Source organism: Carcharodon carcharias, chromosome 9 (genome assembly GCF_017639515.1).
Source record: "Carcharodon carcharias isolate sCarCar2 chromosome 9, sCarCar2.pri, whole genome shotgun sequence".
Lineage (NCBI taxonomy): Eukaryota > Metazoa > Chordata > Chondrichthyes > Lamniformes > Lamnidae > Carcharodon > Carcharodon carcharias.
Genome location: NC_054475.1, coordinates 80,482,190 through 80,502,986, shown reverse-complemented (window position 1 = coordinate 80,502,986; position 20,797 = coordinate 80,482,190). Strand labels below are relative to the sequence as shown.

At 44.7% G+C, this 20,797-nt stretch overlaps 1 protein-coding gene across 7 annotated transcripts in view; it reads left to right on the top strand.

Moving 5' to 3' along the window:
- The window catches only part of si:dkey-172j4.3 (diacylglycerol kinase eta), a 312,005-nt gene that overhangs the window by 55,906 nt on the left and 235,302 nt on the right, over window positions 1-20,797 (top strand). The window contains exon 1 of one of the 7 annotated variants that reach the window (XM_041195270.1): window positions 20,489-20,750. The exons of the other annotated variants lie outside the window; for them this stretch is intronic. Within the exon in view, the coding sequence (XP_041051204.1) occupies window positions 20,694-20,750 (57 nt within the window). The 5' untranslated portion in view covers window positions 20,489-20,693. Of the gene's footprint in view, window positions 1-20,488; window positions 20,751-20,797 lie in introns of those variants that run through there. 7 annotated transcript variants of the gene reach the window in all.

The following is a 20,797-nucleotide window of genomic DNA, read 5'->3' as shown; positions in this document are numbered from 1 at the left end:
ATGCAGAAGAGTCTGTCTGTTCCTCTGACTATAGAAGTGTCCCATTTCTGTGTAGCACTCACCACCATCCCACTCGGGGTGGCCTCCTGCCTCCCAGGTGACTCCCTGTTCCTCAGGAAGACCATCCTCTGACGTACTCAGTTTATCCCACTTACAGTCCCCATTTGCTGGTATCTAGTAGATAGTTCCTGTACTCAGGGTCTTCCTGCATCTTTGACAGTGTTGGCCCTCTGCATTTCACTCACTTCCCTCTTTCTACTGAGCTCCTGTCCCAATTCCTCTTCCTGTGGGAGCTGCAAGTCCTTGTACAAGATCCAGGCTTGTTAGTGTAGAGGGAGTTTTACTCTTTGTCTAACCCCTTACTGTACCTGCCCTGGGAGTATTTGATAGGACAGTGGAGGGAGCTTTAATTTGTATTTAACCCTGTGCTGTACCTGCCCTGGGAGTGTTTGATTGTACAGTGCTACTGACAAGGGTGATGGAGCACGCTGCATGCACGGGTACATCATTTTGAACTAAAAGAGGAACAGAAATGAGGGCACAATTGCCATAAATGTCATGCAATGTAATGAGTAATAAGGAAATCTTGACTGAAACTAGACACGGATCAATTTATTACTGATTGGTTGACATGAGGCACTCCTGACCAATGTTTCACCCTGGATCGGAAACTATCCGGTCAAATTTCTTGGTATTGTCTTGTTTATGGTGTCTGATGTGTGAAGGGATGAGAGGCACCAGAGGAAGGAGGACATTGTACAGTTTGTCTCTGTTTTTCTGTGTAACAACAACTTCTATTTGCGTAACACCTTTGACATAAAATGCCCCAAGGTATTTCTCATTATAAAATGCTGCCCCACATAAAGGGATATTAGGTTAGATGACTAAAAGCTTGGTCAAAGAGGTGGGTATGTTTTAAGGATGTATGCTGAGATTGGAAGGTTGTGGGGCTGGAGGAGGTTACAGAGATATTCTTCCATGGAATGTGGCCATTGCTGACAAAGCCAGCATTTGTTGCCCACCACTAATTGCCCTTCAATTGATTATTGCATAGGACAGTTAAGAGTCAAGCACATTGCTGTGGGTCTGGCATCACATGTAGGCCAGACAAGGTAAGGAAAGCAGATATCCTTATTTAAAGGGCATTAGTCAACTAGATTAGGTTTTTACAGCAATCATTGATAGTTTTATGGTCACCATTACTGAGACTAGCATTGCAGGTTTATTAATTGAATATAAATTCCACCAGCTGCCATTGTGGGATTTGAACCTATGTCCCCAGAGCATTAGCCTGGGCCTCTGGATTAATAATCCAGTGACATTACCACTGTACTACCATCCGCCAGATAAGGAGGGGTATGGCCATGAAGAGATTTGAAAACAAGGATGACAATTTTAAAATTTAAATTATGGCATCCATCAATGGTCACATCACTTTAAGAAGAATGTGAGGGTTCTTGGGAGGGTGCAGAGGAGATCTATCAGAATGGTTCCAGGGATAGGGGGGGTTTTAATTACAAGGTTAGATTGGAGAAGCTGAGGTTGTTCTCCTTGGAGCAAAGGGAGATTGAGGGGAGATTTGATAGAGGTGCACAAGATTATGACAGGTTTAGATGAGACAGAAAAGGAAATACTGTCTCCATTAACCAATGGTATAAGGACTAAGGGACACAGGTTCAAGGTTTTGGGGAACAGATGCGTTGGGGGGTGGATGTGAGAAAGGCCTTCCTAAACAGTGAATGGTAATGACCTGGAATCCACTACCCTTGAGAAAACTGGATGGGCACTTGAAGGAAATAAACTTGCAGAGGGATAGAGCAGGGAAATGGGACTGACTGGATTGCTCTACAAGAGAGCCATCAGAGACTCGATTTTACTTGCTCAGTAATCAATATAGGTCAGTCAGCATAGGTGTGATGGGTAAAGGGGACTTGGTACAAATTAAGCCATGGATAGTAGATGTTTTGGATGACCTCGAGTTTATGCGGGGGTGGGTGGAATTTGAGAGATCATCCAGGAATTAATTGGAATAGTCAAGTCTAGACGTAAGAACAGCATGAATGAAACAGCAGATGAGCTGATGCAGGGGCAAATTTAGGTGATGTTACCAATGTGGAAATAGGCAATAGCACAAATATATAGTTGAGAGCTCATTTCAGGGTCAAATCGACACCAAGCTTATGAACAGTCTGGTTATGTTTCAGGTGGTTGTGAGGATGAGAGGTGGAGAATGTAGTTAAGGAATAGATTTTGGAGCAGGGACCACAAACAATGACTTCAGTCTTCTCCATTTTGAATTGGCGGAAATTTCTGAGACAGGTGGTGGTGAGGCAGAGGTAGTGAGGCAGAATTGGTGGTGAGGTAGAGCTGGGTGTTGTCAGCTTACATGTGAAAACTAACACTGCTATTGCTGAGGGGCAGCATGTAGATAAGAAATAGGAGGAGGCCAAGGATAGATCCTTTGGGGACCCCAGAGGTAACACTGCAGGAGCAGGAAGAGAAACCATTACAAGTGATTCTCTGGCTATGATTAGACAAGAGTGGAACCAGGTGAGAGCAGTCCCACCCAGCTGGATGACAATGGAGAGGTGTTGCAGATGGAAGGTGTGGTCAACAATGTCAAAGACTACAGACAGTATGAGGTGGGTGAAGAGGGATAATTCACTTTTGTCAGTCACATAGGATGTTATTTGTTAATTTGACAAGCCGTTTCAGTACTGTGGTAGGGGTAGAAATCTGATCGGAGGGATTGAAACGTGAAGTTTTGGGAAAGATGGGAACAGGTTTTTGGGGGCAACAGCATCTTCAAGGACTTCGAGAGGAAAGCAAGGTTGGAGATTGCACATCAAGTGGAAAATCCTGGCAATAAGCTTTATTACAGAAAGCTTTCCAGATGCTATATGCTCGATCAGGACTCTCATCAGGAAGCCCCACCCCCCCGAATTACCCGTGCTTAGGGCTCATTGGTTAGAGCCTCCAAGAACATCACGTGACCCCTGATAGATAGCAAGAGAGGCTATACCCACAGTTACTACATTTCCTCTCCCTTTTGTTTTTTATTCTTTCTATTTACAGAGAAGATTTCAATATCCAACAACATATACATATATACAACTTAAGGTGATTAAAGATCAAGTCTCTGAGGTGCTTTCCTTATTCAGTTGGAGTAACGTAGCTCTACCATTTGAAGTTCCCCCACAGGATTGACATGATCAGGAATTGCAGCACGAGATATATCATTAGAAAGTGGCATTTCTGGGTTAGGCAACTCTACAGAGACATCGGGCATGTCTATTCTAGATCAATCTGTCACCTCAAGGATTGATGATTTGACATTAATTACAGGTGGAATAATTGTTGGAATGTCTCTCTATAACGAATATGGTTCATGTGTTTTTGAACAATTCAGTCTTCCACTTCCACCTGGAAGGATAAGGGGTCAATCTCTGAGATAATGGTTCCAGTAACCCACCAAAGCCCACTTCTGAAATTCTGCATGTATACTGTGTCTCCTACAGTTAATGTGCGAGCTTTGCTACGAATATTGTGATTCAGTTTTTGATTACTCTGACTCCTCTCTACCTTCCCCTCTAAGTTTGGAAACAACAGACTTAACCTTGTACATAGGTGGTGTTGCATCAATAATTCAGATGGTGTTGAACACATAGTCGAATGAGGCATTGTATGATAAATGACAAGAAAGTGAGAAAGTCAAGTTTCTAGAGTACCTTCTAATATCCTTCTCATTTCAGGTTTGAAAGTCTGCCCAGCTCTCTCAGCTAAACCATTTGATGAGGGATGGTTTGGGGCTGTTTTAATATGTCTGATTCCATTTAAGCTCATGCATCTCGGAAACTCTGTACTGGTAAAGACTGTACCATTATCAGAAATGATGCTTTCCGGTAGGCCACGTATGCTAAACAATGACACAGCTTCTCGATAGTTGCGCTCAATGTTGGTGATCTGACTTCGTACACATCCATCCATTTAGAATGTGCATCCATGATCAACAAAAACATGGTACCTAAGAATGGTCCTAAACAATATGTAGTCTAATCCAGGGACAGACCTTTAAGGGAAGAGGCACAGGGAGGAATCGTCCATGTACGCTGGCATTGGTTTGGTGGAGTGAGCAGACAATATGGCAGGAAGGCCAAAAATCGGTTTGCGATTGTCTGCTCAGCCTGTCGATGGGCCGCATTCCCAACCATTAGATGTTGGGAACAGCATTAGATGTTGGGGACCGCATTGTAATAAATATCATTAAAAGGCCAGCCTGCTGGAATCATTCCCCCACCCCCACCCCCCCCCACCCCCCCCCCCCCCCCCCCCCCCCCTCCCCGCTACACCCACTGGATTGTCTGGCAACGTCAGCGGGAAAACATACCAGTACAGAACACATCTTGACAAGTGTGACGTGCAGAAGTCATGACTTATCACCAGCGCCTTACACGAACATCTGAGAAACAGAAAATGCTGGAGCCCGACAGCAACAGGACCCTGAAGCAACGTCCATGGCATGCTGGGTAGATTCTCATGGACATGGCTCTGCTGTGAAGCAGCTCACGGAAGGTGGAAAGTCACCGTTGATGTTCAGAACAGATGATGGTTGAGGGGGAGGAATGTCTAGGGTTGACTGGGAGTGGAAGAGGTGTCGGGGTGAGGTTGGTGGGTGGGGGGGAATGTAGGGGGAGGGGGAATGAAGGTGTTGGGGACGGTGAGGTTGGGAGGGGGGAAATGTTAGGTGTGTGGGGGGTGAGATTGGGAAGGGGGAAATGTAGGTGTTAGGAGGGTGAGGGTGGGCAGGGGGAATGAAGGTGTCGGAGGGGTTGATGTTGGAAGGGGTTCTGGAGGGGGGAAGGGGTTCTGGGGGTCGAAAGGAACAGGAGGGAGGGAGGTGGGGGGGGGAAATGTCCAGGTGAATGTGCAAGTGAGGGCTCTGATGGGTCCATGTCTGCCTCCTGGGGAGCAAAATAAGGATGGATGTGGTGTGAGGGAATAGTGAGAACGACCGAGGACAGAGTGAGGTGGGAGGGTGAGGGTTCGACGGTAGCGGTAGAAAGGATGGCGAGAGTGGTTGCTGGGGACTTGGAGGCAGACATGGACCCTGGGGGTGGGAAGGAGCAGGTCGGGGAAGTGAATGTGGATGGAGGTGGGATTTTTGAGAAGGAAGGGAACGTGCACGTCCACCTGGGCATCCCTGAAGGAAAATGGTTGTGGCTGGTAGGTAACAGAGGGGAGGTGAAAGGTGGTGCCGAGGTCGGGGGGGTGGGGGCGGCAACAACGATTGGGGAAAGGAAATGGGTGACTGGGGGAGGGGAAAAGACGGGGAAGCTGATGAAAATATGAACTCAGTCCGTGCTGTCTAAATTGAAAGTGAAACGTGAGTTGTGGTGGGCGAAATCAGCATTGCATGGGGTTGTGATAATTGGGTGGGCAGAGATGCAGGTCAGGTCAGATGGACAACTGAAAGCAAACCCCAGCAGGCAGCATTGAAAATGCTCAGGACATTGAGGTGAGTGTGATACAGGAAGAGTCTACGTGCATGTGAGAGTGCTTACACAAAGCCCCGAAAGGCCCTGCTACACACACTTCCCCCTCCAGAATCACTCGTTGGCCAGCTCTGTGGTGACAGAGGATGAGGTTGAGGGGCACACAGGCAAAGTGACTCGGAGGGAGAGGATAGCCTCTGAGATTCCTGAGTGGATGACCCAGGGGTGTCCAGCTGCTGTTGCTCCTCTCTTCAGGTGCTCGAGGGCCCAGCCTGACTCGTCGAGGGGAAGGATCACCTGGAGGGATGTCAAGGTTTTCCATTACCCTTTCACGTTGCCACAGCAGGAACTCGCTCATGGCTCCCATGATGGAGTTCAGGTCTGCAAACATACCCGTGTTCTGCTGGACCAGGCTCTTCATGGCGTCCGCCATCCTCCCAATGGAGATGTCCATACACACACAGAGAGCAGGTGGATGCACTCTTCTGAATCGCAAGCCTCTCTGAGAGCTTCCAAGAGCTCCGCATGATGTTCCCCTGCCTTCTACTGACCCTCCAGGATGAGTTGGAAGGCCAAATCCAGAGTCTCTTCATCTGATTCAGACCTCACGGAGGACTGCTGGGATCCAGCATCTGAGTGCCAGGGAGCTTGCACGAAGCTACTTCTTCCTACTGAGGATACGTATCCGTGCGGTGACCACCAGATTGTGAACCTGAGCTTGCTCTGGTTCTAGGTTCCACTGAGGTGTGTGTCTCTGCGCTCATAGAAGGTGTGGTTAAGCACTGTGATGGGTCTTCCAGACTGCTTATTTCCAGCTCTTCATTAGAGGAGGTGTCCTCTTGGCTGGAGGTGAGGACCTGGATGGAGCTGAGGGACTGGCTGTCCCTGTGAAACAAAGTAGAGATAATTAGTGCATTGCAGCAGAGTCAAAAGCAGGAGAGAACACTCACATTTACATTGAGAGAGGGATGATGTAGTGCAGGATGCTCACATGGGAGTTCCCAACGACCTCACCATCACCATAGGCACGGTCCATGTCCACACCAGTCGGCACAATGGCATGCCCTTCGAAGTGAGTGAGGGGCCTAATGTGGGCCCCCACCCCCGGTCTGGCACCTCTTCTTGCTGATGTGAGCAAGCTCCTCCTGCGTGGCTACAGATAGAGGGAGTGTGAACAGGATACATGGCATTACTTGGAATGTTTGTGTGGTGAGTGGAGCCATGGACAAGGTAAGGATGCGAGCTCGAGAGGTTATGAGCTTGATGGAGATATGAGAGTGTATGTGAGAGTTAGTGGTGTTGTTCCTTGAGAAATGAGATCCCTGTGGATGTGTGATGGGTTTGTGAGTGTATGAGTTGAGAGTGATGAGAAGAGTGAGTTACCCTGGCTGAATGGATGAGACCATTCCTCCAGTAGCAGCACTGGGTGGCTGTCCTCTTTTGCAGGGTGTTGTAACTGACCACTGCTGCCACTGTTGCCCATGCTGGATTGATGATGCCGCTGCCCCTCCTGTGGCCAGAGTGGGGGCATCAAGGTGGGCCTCCACGGCATCCAAAAGATGCTCGAGGGACGCATCACTAAAATTGGGGGCTGCAGTCTTTGTCTTTCGGGGCCATCCTGTTTTTGTTGCAGCTGTCGTGGGCTGGAACTACTGAGAGGTGTGCGGGTGGCTGGACTTGAAATACAGCGGCCAGCGTAATGAAGCAGTGAAGTGATGGCCCACCCGCCATGGAATGGGTCTAAGAGTGTATATGCCAACTGGCACCGTAGCTTGCCCTGCCAAGGCTGGGATGTCAACACGACTGGCCTCAATGGATTGTAGGATGAAATGTGCCACAGTGACATGGCCCACCTAATGCCTGGGTGGGCAGGCAAGGGGTTGCTGAGGGAAACCAGGAAAGGGCCTACCCCGAGGGTAGAATTCATGCCATAAAAACGGAGCTTCAACCTAGTTCTTTTTTTAATTCTTTCGTGGGATAGGTGCGTTGCTGGTTAGTCCAACATTTGTTGCCCATCCCTAGTTGCTCTTAAGAAGGAGGTGGGGAACCACCACCTTGAACCGTTACAATCCATGTGGTGTGGGTACATGAATGTGTTGTTAGTGAATGAATAATAGATTTCCCCATTGGTGGCAGTGCATTCCTGATCATGACAACTTGTTGTGTAAAAATAATTCTCTTCATCTCATCATCGGCTCTTCTGCCAATTACCTCTGTGCCTTCTGATTGCCAACACTCCTGCCATTGGAGACAGTTTTTCCTTATTTATTTGGCCAATACCCTTAATGAATTTGTTGACCTCTAACAAATCTCTCCTTTTTTCTCTATTAAGGAAAATATACATACAAACTTACGAACATACGAATTAGGGGCAGGAGTAGGCCACTCGGCCCCTCAAACCTGCTCCGCCATTCAATAAGTTCATGGCTGATCTGCTTCTAACTGAACTCCACATTCCTGCCTACCCCTAATAATCTTTCACCCCTTTGCTTATCAAGAATCTATGTACCTCTGCCTTAAAAATATTCAAAGACTCTTCCTCCGCCACCTTTTGAGGAAGAGTTCCAAAGACTCAAGACTCTGAGAGAAAAAAATTCTCCTAATCTCTGCCTTAAATGGGCAACCCCATTTTTTTTAAACAGTGACCCCTAGTTCTACATTCTCCCACAAGCGGAAATATCCTTTCCAAATCCATTCTGTCGAGACCCCTCAGGATCTTATGTTTCAGTCAAGTCACCTGTTACTCTTCTAAACTCCAGCGGATACAAGCCTAGTCTGTCCAACCTTTCCTCATAAGACAACCCACCCATTCATGGTATTAGTCTGGTAAACCTTCTCTGAACTGCTTCCAGCACATTTACATCCTTCCTTAAAAAAAGAGCAATACTGTACACAGTGCTCCAGATGTGGTCTCACCAATGCCCTGTATAACAAGCAAACTCAGACTCTCCAGTCTCTCCACATGACCAAAGTCCTGTGTTCCTGGTACTGTTCTAATAATAAATCTCCACACTGCCCCTCTCCGGACATGTTTCTGAAAGTACGATGCTGAAAATTGAATACAATACTCCAGTTGAGGACTAGTCAGTGATTTGTAAAGGTTTATCATAACTCCCTTTCTTCCTTTGCTTTTGCAATCTATACCTCATTTAATAAATCCCAGGACCCTTGATGATTTATTAATAATATTCTCAACTTGTCCTGTCACCTTCAAGGATTTTTATATGTAAGCCCGCAGTTTCTCAGTAGCTTTAAAATTGTACCACTTAGTCCTTATTGATGATTTCCTCTGAATTGTCTCACTTCAGGCTTCTTTGCATTAAATTTATTCTGCCATGTGTCTGCCCATTTCACTAGTCTAGTCTATGTCCTCTTGAAGTGTGAGATTGATTTCTCCACTGATTTATTGGGAGATATGCAAGTATAAACAATGTACCAAATTATATAATATAGGGATGTAATAGAGACAAAATAAGCAGTAGAGTTTGCTGCTGTACTTATTAAATATATCCAAGTATATGTAGGTACTACATAAACGGGATATAACAAAGCCTTCAAGGCCATGTATACACAGTACATATAGAATATGAGTGTATGCATCCATTACAGTACATATAGTATAGTAAATGTATGTAAGGTTATGTACTTAAAACTTTATGTTGGTTGAACATTGCATTTAAATCTCTTTCATAGACATTTCCTATGGAAATTCCAATGTTAAAATGTTTATACATTCATGTTACATTCACCTTTTATTTTTCACAGTAACACCAATAGGTGGCAGTCGAATAGAGATTCTATTTTTAACCTGATTCTTGTAACACCACCAGATGTCGCTGTATTACCTTTTCCCACAAATCTGTCTTTCTCAGGAATTGAAATTTCTAATATCCAAAATAGCATTATAAGCATAATAAATGGTTATATATTTCATAGTAACATGATTACGTGCATCCACTGAATTGTATTTTGTTTCTTTTAATGCCTTACCGTGAAAGCTACAGCCACTCCTGTAAGTCTCGGTCTTGGACTTGGCAATTTGGCCCTGGCCGTGATTCTACACATTATGCCTAGTTTGTGCGCTCTTAGTAAAGGTGATGCACCTAATGGCACAAGGTGCCTCAGCACTGTTCAATCTGCTGCAATATTGTCCTTTTGCTTTAAGCAATTTTTGTTGTTACTTTTCAACTTTTTTTTAAAAAGAAAAGTTAGTTTTCCAAAGCTTTTCTCGAGTATAGGTTGAGGCCCAGAATTTTCCCTGTATTGCCTTTGATTTTGGCACTAGAGTTCGGTTGGGATTGGTCGGAAATTTTGTTTACACCAGAACCATACACAAGGAAATTCCAGGCTGGCATAGATGTTTTAAGTAGAGGGTATGTATAAGGGAGATAATAAATGAAGGTGTATTGACTAGACAACTATTGTGCTTTTGTTTTGTGTTGTAGAAACTTCAGAAAACATGTCACAATGCGTTGTTATTCGTAATCAGTAAATTAGTTTGTTTTACTCACATTTTGAAGCAAAATGCCTGCAGTTTTCTCTCGTGTATTTTGTTGAAAGTTAAAAGATGTAAACATTTTAATTATTCACATGTAAAAGAGAGAAAGAAAGACTGAAGGGGTGCAAAGATGGAGAAAGATATATGAGGGAAATTTTAAGATTAGCAACAATACACATTTTTGTATTGCCTTGAACTTGATAAAACTGCGCAAAGTACTTCACAGGAGCTTTATCAAACAAAATTTGACACAAAGCCACATAAGGAGATATGAGGTCTGATGACAAAGTTTGGTCAAAGATGTAAGTTTTAAGGTGTGTCTTAAAGGAGGAAAGTGAGCTAGAGAGGAGGAGAGTTGTAGAGAGGGAATTCAAGAGCTTAGGTCCTATGCAACTGAAGGCACAGCCGCCAATGGAAGAGCAATTAAAATCGGGGATGCTCAAGAGGAGTGCAGATATCTTGGAGGGTTATGGGACTGGAGAAGATTATAGAGATAGGGAGGAGTGAGGCTGTGAAGGGATTTACAAACAAGGATGAGCGTTTTAAAGTTGCAGTGTTTCTTATTTGTGAACCAATGTGGGTCAGCGAGCACAGGGGTGATGGGTGAACAGGACTTGGCATGGTTTAGGACATGGGAAGCAGAGTTTTGGGTGAGTTAAGGTTATGAAGTATGGAAGTTGGGAAGCCTGCCACGGGTGTTTTGGAGTAGTCAAGTCTAGAGGTAGCAAATGCTTGTGTTTCAGCAGCAGATGAGCTGATACAGAGTCAATCAGGCAATGTTACAATGCTAGGGAGGGAGTTCCAAGACTTTGACTGAGCGACAGTGAAGGAATGGTGATATATTTCCAAGTCAGGATGGTGAGGAGCTTGGAGGGGAACTTGCAGGTAGTGGTGTTCTCATGTGTCTGCTGCCCTTGTCCTTCTAGGTGGTAGAGGTTGCAAGTTTTGAAGGTGCTGTTGTAAGGGCTTTGGCGAGTTGTTACATTTGCAATCTTCCTTCCAAGCCAAGCACCATCCTGACTTGGAACTTCACTGTCACTGGTCAAAATCTTGGAACTCCCTCCCTAACAGCACCACATGGACTGCAGTGGTTTAAGAAGGCAGTTCGTCACCACCTTCTCAAGGGCAATTAGGAATGGGCAACAAATGCTGGGCTGGACAGTGACTCCTGCATTCCATGAACAAAGAGAAAGACAAGGCAGAGTCTTTTTGACAGTGCAGATCTGCAACTGAAAGCCCATCTCAGTGTCAAATGTGACAGTAAGGTTGTGAACAGTCTGGTTCAGCCTCAGACAGATGCCAGGGAGAGGATGGAGTTGTTGGCTTAGGAACGAGGGAACTGAAGACACTAATTTCAGTCTTCTCAAAATGGGGTTAAACAAAATTTCTGCTCATCCAGCACCAGATGTCAGACAAACAGCCTGACAATTTAGAGACAGTGGTGGCTTTGAGAAACTGGGTAGTGACGTAGAGCTGAGTTTCATTAGTATGTTTTTAGGTGATGAGAAATAAGAAGGGTCCAATGATAGATTCTTGGGGGACACCAGAGATAGCAGTGCAGGAACCGGAAGGGAAGCCATTGCAAGTGATTCTCTGGATATGATAAAGTAAATGGGAATGGATCCAGCTGAGAACAGCCCTGCCCAGCTGAAGAACAGTGGAGATGCAATGCAGGAGTATGGTGTGGTCAACTGTGTCAAAGGCTGCAGGCAGGTCGAGAAGGACGAGGAGGGAATGTTTATCTTTGTCATAGTCGCAGTCACACAGGAAGCCATATGTGCCTTTGTTAAAAACCATTTCGGTACTCTGGCAGGGACAGAAGTTGGATTGTAGAAGTTCTGTCCTAAAGTTGAGGGAAAGGAGAGCATGGAGTGGGGAGGTGGCAACACTTTCGAGGAGTTTGGAGAGAACAGGGCGTTTAGAGATGGGATGGTAGTTTGCAAGGATGGAGGGGTTGAATTAGAGTCAGGAGGTTAACTTCTACAAAGAGGAACTCTGATCATAACCTGACAAAAATGTACTTACTTCCAGTTTAACTGGGAAGTTTGGGGACCGGGTGAGAAGCCTGTTCCATAGTAGTAGACTCATTTAAAAGAGGTGGTATGCCTTTGATTTTCGCAGCCAGGTGGATTTGTTAGCTGTGTTTCAGGTTTCCTGGGATTTCAGAAACCAGGGCAGCTAATAGGAAGTGACCGCTGCTAGATCCAACAGGTCAGTGTGTTTCCAGCACAGCCTGTGGGTCAGGAGGAGGGGGAAGACATTCCCTGGCTTCTCATTGTGGTCCCGACTCTACCCGTGATCTGATCTTCATTCCCTGTGATCCAGTTTTCAATTCCCATTACCTGATCTTCATCCCCATGACAGAATCTTTATTCCCCACAATCCAATTTTCACTCCCATCATCTGATCCTCATTCCCCCAATTCTAATCTTGACTCTCATGATCCGATCTTCACTCCACTGATCAGATTTTCACTTGCATGATCCAATATTCATGCCCAGCAATCTGATCATAGTTCTCCGCAATTCAACTTTATTTTTCAGAATCTGATTTTCATTCACTGAAGCCAGACCATCCCTCTTCATGACCCAACCTTGATTTTTCATGATCCAATCTTCATTCCCTGTGATCCAATTTTCATTTCCCCTGATCAGATCTTTAATACCCAAGACCTGATCTTCATTTCCTATGACCCGATTTTCATTCCTGAGACCCGACCTTCTTTCACTGAAATATAATCATCATTCCCTATGATCCAGTCTTTATCCCTGTGATCCAATCTTCAGTCCCTATGACCTGATATTCATTTCCTGAAATCTACATTTCCTGTGACTTTATATTCAATCCCCTTGACCTGATTTTCATTCCCTATTATCTGATCTTTATTCCCTGCGATCTGATCTTCATTCCTCATAATTCAATATTCATTCCCCTTGATCAAATTTCCATTCTCCATGATCCAGTCCTCAACCCCTCCCAAGTTCCGATGCTGAACTTGGTCTATGCAAACACCCCCTGATCCCTTCCTCCCCATCATCTCAACTGCCCAGCAATTAGCCCCTGACTCCAGCCAAGCTTTGAATTTGACCAGCTATCAGGCAGGAAATTGTGAAAAAAACTCAAATGATGTTGTGCCATTAAATTTGGCAGGTCCTTGGTGTTTCCTGCAGTCCCAGGTTTCCTAGCTGTTAAAAGTCACTTTGCTCTCCACCCACCTCCCCATAAATACTGGGGCCATGATGTTTTTCTTCATTCTAATTTGATGTTTTGTTTAAAAAGTAGTTGAACTTCGAAGGCAATAGACCCTCTTTTGAGGGAATCTACGGGAGAGAATTAGAGTGAAAGGAGTAGGAAAAAGCATAAGAGTGGGAGGGCCTCTTTCTGCTGCAGTTCTTGTGATGCTATCCATTGCAATGGAGTTAGCTGGTGATATCCTGGATTCTGACCCATCATTGATGGTGATATATGACAAGGGTCATGATGATTTGCAAGTTGGAGGGGAGCTTGACGGTGTCCCTATAATATTGCTTACCTTTGTTCTCGTTGATTTAGATGTAGCTTAATGGGTTAATAGTTAAGGTAATGAGATAGTGATATGCATTATGATGTAACAATGACAGTGGTAGTCATGCACTAGAGACTTGTTGTCGATAGAATAGTCTGTACACAAGAGAGATGTACTTAATATATCACATGTATATAGTGTTAAAAATGTAGTTTTGAAGTAACCTACCTGGGTCAGACATAAGTCACTTATGAGTAGGGGGGAACCTTCCCTCTAGATTCGGGCAGGAGATAACCCACAAAACATTGTTGGGTTGGTGGTGACACCAATCTAACAATGATTTGCTGCCATTGACAGAACGCCCACTGGGAGAAATTGAAAGAAGAATTCTTTGAAGGAAGTGTAGAAGTAGGGGTTGGATAGAGTCTCTAACGGCAAAGGAAGTTACAGAAGTTTTTACAAGTGTTGTAAATGGTTTAAGAAATAGTTTAACATTGTAATTAAGAAAGTTGACATTATGCTTGGGGGAGATGTAGCATAATGAGTCTTTAATTATGGTAATGAGAGACTGATGTGTATTATGATGTAACAGTGACAGCCATGTGCTAGAGACTTTGAGGAGAAAATAGAATAGTCTGCACACAACAGAGGTGTACTTACCAAGTATGTTATCATGGTATGGTCTAAATCAAATAGTTTTGAAGTAACCTACCTGAGTCAGACCTATGTCACTCATGAGCTGAGGGAAACCTTTTCAGTATGAATTAAGCCACGAGATAATCCACAAAACCCATAGAGATCATAGGGCTGGAGCCACTGGCAAAGCAATATTGGTGAAGTGCTTCAGTGCATCCTGTAGATTGTACATACTGCAGTCAGTGGGTGGGTGACGCAGGGAATGGTTGGTGAGTTTGGTAGCAGGGTTATGTTGAGCTTTTGTTGGCTCCACCTATTCAGTGACAATTGATGAATGTTCCTTCACACTTCATACTCCAGAACTGAACTCTGGTGAAGAGGCATGCTGAATCAGTCACCACAGAATACCAAACTCCTACCTAGCTCAGTGTTGAGACAATTGGCCAGGTCAAGCTTCTTGTCAGTACTCATCCTCAAGTATTCCTCCAATTCTGGCCCTTTGTGCATCCCCCACTTTCTTCACCCCATCAGGTGACCGTAAACCATCTAGGCCATCCAAAACTATTCAGAAACCATGCCCACGTTCTCCAATGTATGCAGGGTGTAGAGTGAGACAATTTCTGTGAAATGTTGATGTTTAATGTATTTAACGCAATTTACATGCACTAATCCTTTTAGGTGCATTCTGAAGTTCAGTACTGAAAATTTCATTTTTACACTGAAGAATACTGAATTGCAGAATTTTTATGTCCATTCGGCCCAACGTGTCTGCATCGACTCTCTGAATGATCAACTCACCTAATGCCATTCCCACACCTTCTCCCCATAACCCGGCACAATCTTCCTTTTCAAATAACAGTCTAATTCCTGTTTGAATGCTTCAATTGAGCCTGCCTCCACCACACTCTCAGGAACCACTAACCACTTGCTGTGCAAAAAAGTTTCTGCTATCATTTTTGCTTATCTTACTAATTACTTTAAATCCGTGCCCTTTCGTTCTTGATCCTTTCACAAGTTTCTCCCCATCTATTACGTCCAGACTCCTCATGATTTTGAATACGTCTATCAACTCTCCTTGCAGTTCTGCTCACCATATTATAAAAAGGATAGAGGGGCACTGGCACAGATCAGCTGGGTCTCTACTCCCTTGAAAAAAGAAGGCTGAGGGGTGACCTAATAGAGGTAATTAAAATGATGAGAGGTTTTGATGGAGCAGATACAGAGAGAATGTTTCCTCCTGTGGGGAAAAGCCTAATCATAGAGACGATCAATATAAGAGCCACCAAGAAATCCAATAGGGAATTCAGAAGAAACTTCTGCACCCAAAGAGTGAATGTGGATCTCACCACCACAGGAAGTAGTTGAAAGAGAATGGTATAGATACATTTAAAGGAAAACTAGACAAGCATATTTAGGAAAAAGGAATAGAGGGTTACAATGGTAGATTTAAGTGAGGGAAGAAGGGAGGAGCCTGGAGCATAAACAACAGCATAGACTGGTTGGGCCGAATGGCCTGTTTTTGTGCTGTACATCCTATTTGGGCCTAACCTTGCTGGCTCTCTCTCTTCTTTTAAGACTGGACCCTCATTAAAACCCACTCCTTTGACCCAGTTTTGTCCTAATCCCTCCTTCATTTCCTCAACGTTTACTCGAACACGCTCCTACCTGGGACATTCTTCCTATGTTTAAAGTGCTATATAAATATAAATAAGTACTATATAAATACAAGTTGTTGCTGTTGATGGTCAGATGAATTGTTGATGGTGGTGTTAGTGAAGGTCATGGGGAGATGACTGGGCTTTTCTTGTCGGCGATGGTGATGATCTGGCACTAAAGTGGCATGATGGTCACCTGTCACCTGAATATTGGTCCTGACTTAGGCCAACATGTGTGCTACTCCATTATCAGAAGAATTGTTCATGTAGTTGAAAAGACAAAACTTTCACCAGGCCTCCTCGTAAATGAAAGTAAAGTGCACAGGATTGGTGTAGGTCTCACAGCTCTCTGTGACTAATTGACTATTTTTAACTCCATTTGACAGAGATCATTGATTGCTGGTGCTTTCTGCTCACAAGTTGTAACCACAGCATGTTTTTTTATGAATGATTACATCGCCACTTAATGAAATTGGAAACTAAGCAGTTTGATGTTCTGCGCAAAGGATGTGGTTTTATATAATCATCTCCAGCCAGCATTCTGAGAGCTCACTCCCCATTATATTACAGAACAGGTTTGTGAACTATCACTCTATTTACCAGTAACACAAGCACTGCAGGAGAACACCCTTTAAATGAACTATCTCACGCCATGAGCCGCATGAAAAGGTGCTTTAACATCAACTGCCTCATATATATCAGCACAAAGCAATACAGGTTCTACAACTACTTCAGGAAAAGTTACACAAACTCAAAACCATAGTTCCATGGCACATAGACTTGCTTAACCACGCCCTCACTTTCACCTTTGACACCTTTATCCTAATAGCATTACTCTTTAATCCTGGTCATTCCCACTGCTGCAGCCCTTTTCTCTGTTCTGTTAAGCCCAAGAGACATAGACTTGAATGTTTCTATAGCATACAACCAGTTGAACCACTCATTGTCAGATCTGGCTGGATCACATAAAACACTGTGGTGTTCATCTCTGTCCATATTCTTTACTATTCCAGGATTATCCTGGAATACAAAGATGATTCTTCTCTTCTTCTCTTCCCCATGACAAACTTACTTTTAAAGCTCCTCTCCCATGCCTCCTTCATTCTCACCAACAGCAGGTGCGAGGAACTCAGGGACCCCTGTGTCACAAACACCATGTGTTCAGTTGCCTCTGCTACTTCTCCAGCTTTCCCATAGCCCGCCATCGTCCCCAGGTTCCCCGCACTCCTAAATTTGAACTTGCATCTTTCTCTAGTTTCTCTCTTAGCTCCCCTCATGCCCTTTCTGAGCCCTTTGTGCCTGTGAGACCCACCTCCTGTTCCCTCAATTCTATTCACAGCAAACTATTCCTTCCCAATTTCCCTTCCTGATCCCCACATTAGCTGATACTGTCAACAGTTCTGTCTCTTCAGGTACTGCCTCCCTTCCCTTCAAATCTGCCTCTTCTCAAAAAACCAACCGTTGGCCCCTTTGACTTCGCAAACTACAATCCCATTTCCAACCTCCTTTTTCTCTCCTGAACATATTCTTGTCTCCCAAATCCATGCCTGTCTTTTCCAGAGCTCCATCTTTGAATCCCTCCAATCAGTTTTCCATCCCTGGCTCAGTACCAAAAGGACTCTTATCGAAAAGTCATAAATAATATCCAATATGACTGTGAAAAAGGTCAACTTTCCCTCCTCATCCTTCTCAACCTGGCTGCAGCCTTTGACATGGTTGACCACACCATCATCCTCCAACATCTCTCCACTATCATTCAGCTGGGTGGGACTGTTCTCACCTGGTTCCATCTTATTTATCCAGCTATGGGTACAAAATCACCTCTGCCTGCTTTGGCACCGTTCCCTCTGATGTCTCCCTGAGGATCTATTCCCACCTATTTCTCATCTACATGCTGCCCCTCGGTGAAATTATCCAAAAACACAGCATTGGTTTGTACATGTACTCTGACAGCTCCTAGCTCCCCCTCACCGCCACCTTTCTCATGTTTCCACTTCCACTGTTTCTAAATTGTCAGACAACTTGTCGATATCCAGCAATGGATAAGCAACAATTTTCGCCAATTTAAATATTGAGAAGATCAATATTGTCTTCACTTCCCACTACAAAATCTGTTTACCAGCCGCCAAGTCCACCCTTCTTCCTGGCAACTGATACTGAACCAGTCTATTCGCAACCTTGGTGTATTTGACACTGAATGGAGCTTCTGACCACATATCCATGCCATCACAAAGGCCACCTACTTCCAAGTCCATTGCCATGGTCTGACTTCACCTCTGCCTCAGCTCTTCTGCTGAAACACTCATCCATGCCATTTTCTACTTCTAGATTGGACTATTCTCCCCACTGTTCAATCTACAGGAACTTGAGGTCACGCAAAACTCCATTGCTCGCGTCCTAACTCATGCCAATTCCTGTTCACCTATCGCCCCTGTGCTTGCTGACCTACATTGGTCCCGGGTTTGGCACCACCTCCATTTTAACATTCTCATCCTTGTTTTTAAATTCTTTCAGAGCCTCACCTCGACCTATCTCTCTAATCTCCTCCAGCTGTACCACCCTCTGAGGTACCTGCATTCCTCCAATTCTTGCCTGTGCATTTCCAATTTTATCACTCAACCATTGGCAGCCATGCCTTCATTGGCTAAGACTCTAAACTTTGCAATTCCCTCCCTCAACCTCTCCTCCTTTAAGATACTCCTTAAAGTCTGACACTTTAATCAAGTGTTTGGTTATCTGACCTAATATCTCCTTATATGGCTCAGTGTCAAATTTTGTTTGATTATGCTTCAATGAAGTGCCTTGGGATAGTTTACTACTTTACAGGGGCAATATAAATGCAAGCTGTTGTTGTTGACACTTCCCTCACCAGGAGATTCAATGGGTAAGCAGATTATGTGTAGAGCGTAAATAGGCTGCGGAGAGCCTGATGTTGAATGACCATTTCTTGTTCTATATTGTTTGCCTTATTCTTGCACTGTGGGCCAGATATTATGATGATTGGCAATCACTGTCAGGTTGCCATTCCCTTCCTACTTTCATACATAGAGCTGGAGCACTGCATTTCTAACCCAGGCTTCTGATCAGGACCTCTTCAGGAATGCAGATCGTACCTGTTCTGGAAGTCCTTCCTCATCGTGCAGGATAGTCAGGGAAAGCCAAGCTGCACCCCCTTTTTTATGGCACTAGCTGTTCTATTTTAGTTAGCCTTCATTCAATATTCCAGAGACCCTGAGTAATACTGTGGGGACCCAGGTTCGAATCCCCCCATGGCAGATGGTGAAATTTGAATTCAGTAAAAATCTGGAATTAAAAGTCTGACAATCATGAAACCATTGCCAATTGTTGTAAAAACCCACCTGGTTCACTAATGTCCTTTAGTGGAGGAAATCTGCCGTCCTTACCTGGTCTGGTCTACATGTGACTCCAGACCCACAGGATTGTGGCTGACTCTTAAATGCCCTCTGAACATGGGCATTTAGGGATGGTTAATAAATGCTGGCCTAGCCAGTGATACCCCATATCCCATGAACAAATTAAAAAAACCTAACACACTGAAACGCTTTCGGACATTTAAATAGATTTTCACAGTGTTAGTGAATGACTGTGTGAGCTAAATGGATAGGGTGGTAGAGTACCAGCTATGTATGGTGGCAGGTGGAAGGTTCGTAGGGTGGTGCGGTGGGTACGGTGGTGAAATCAAGTCAGGTTGGGTACAGAGGGGTGTCGGGGGGGGAGGTGGCGGGGTAGGAATTGAAGGGTTGGGGGTGGGGGGGTGTCAGGTCAGGATAGAGTCAGAGGGTCGAGGGGCAGTCAGAGAGTTGGGGGTCAGGGGGAATTGGGGTTGTGGTGGGGTCTAGGGGGAGTTGGGATTGAGGGGAGTAGGGTCAGGGGGACTTGAGGCTGTCGGTTGTACAGTTACCCAGGAGTCAGATATGGATTTGTTCTGCCTAACACTTCCTGGGTAACTATCCAGGTAAGTTAGAACTGTCCGAAGACTCAAATTCTAACGGAAAGCTCGAGACTTTTTTGGAGGGTTCCAGGTGTAGGGGAATTGCCCACCAGAAGTTGAAACTTCCCAGGCAATTCCCACAGAGCGGCTTGTGTTGGGACTTCAGGGGTCCCGTAGCACACATTCCAGGGTACCTGCTCAGCCTGTTGGAAAACCTTGCTGTTGCAGTCTTAAAGGACAGAGTAGATATTTAATTTAAAATTTGGGACTCCAACTTTTATTCCTTATAATCTCTCTGTGTCTCTCTCTTCCTCTGCTTTACCATGCATCCTACAGAACTGCGTGGAATATCTTGAGAGACAATGTTCACACTGTAACTAGGTGGGTCACTACCTGCCTTGTGAAGGCTGCCACAATGCCACTGCACTCGCCTTACTTTGCTAGTGTTTGGCAGTTATCTTACCCAGCAGGTCTCTCCACTCTTTCTGAGCAGGGTCTGTGCACTTCCTGAAAGCCCATCCCTGATGTTGCATTCACTTCCTCGTTACCCAAGACTTAGGTGCACAGACCCAGCCTACTTTACTTAATGTGGAAGCCAATTGGTTCAGAGATCCAGGGCTGGGAATTTTGTGAAGTATTCTTTTCAATTCTTTGCACAGCACTCTGCTGACAGAGTCACAGACAGAAGCTTACACATCCTCTCAGTCACACACACACACAAAGTTTATACACTCTTTCTCACACACACTCTGCCAACAGATAAGAGTCACACACTTACACACTCCTCTCAGAAAAACACACTCCTCTCACACAAAACACAACAACCTCTGGCACGTACCCACTTTCTCTCTCTTACACACATCCACAACGCTCTCAAACAAGATACTCAGCCTGAAAGATTTAACCCAATCACTGCTGGCTGAAGGAGTATGACAGGAAGAAACATTTCTTACTGATGTCGGAGAGCTCCTGTAAGCCCCTGAAAAGACAACGTATTATCTCCAGTTTACAGGTGTGATACTTTCATTTTCTTTGGGAAGGAATATTTAAACAAAGGAG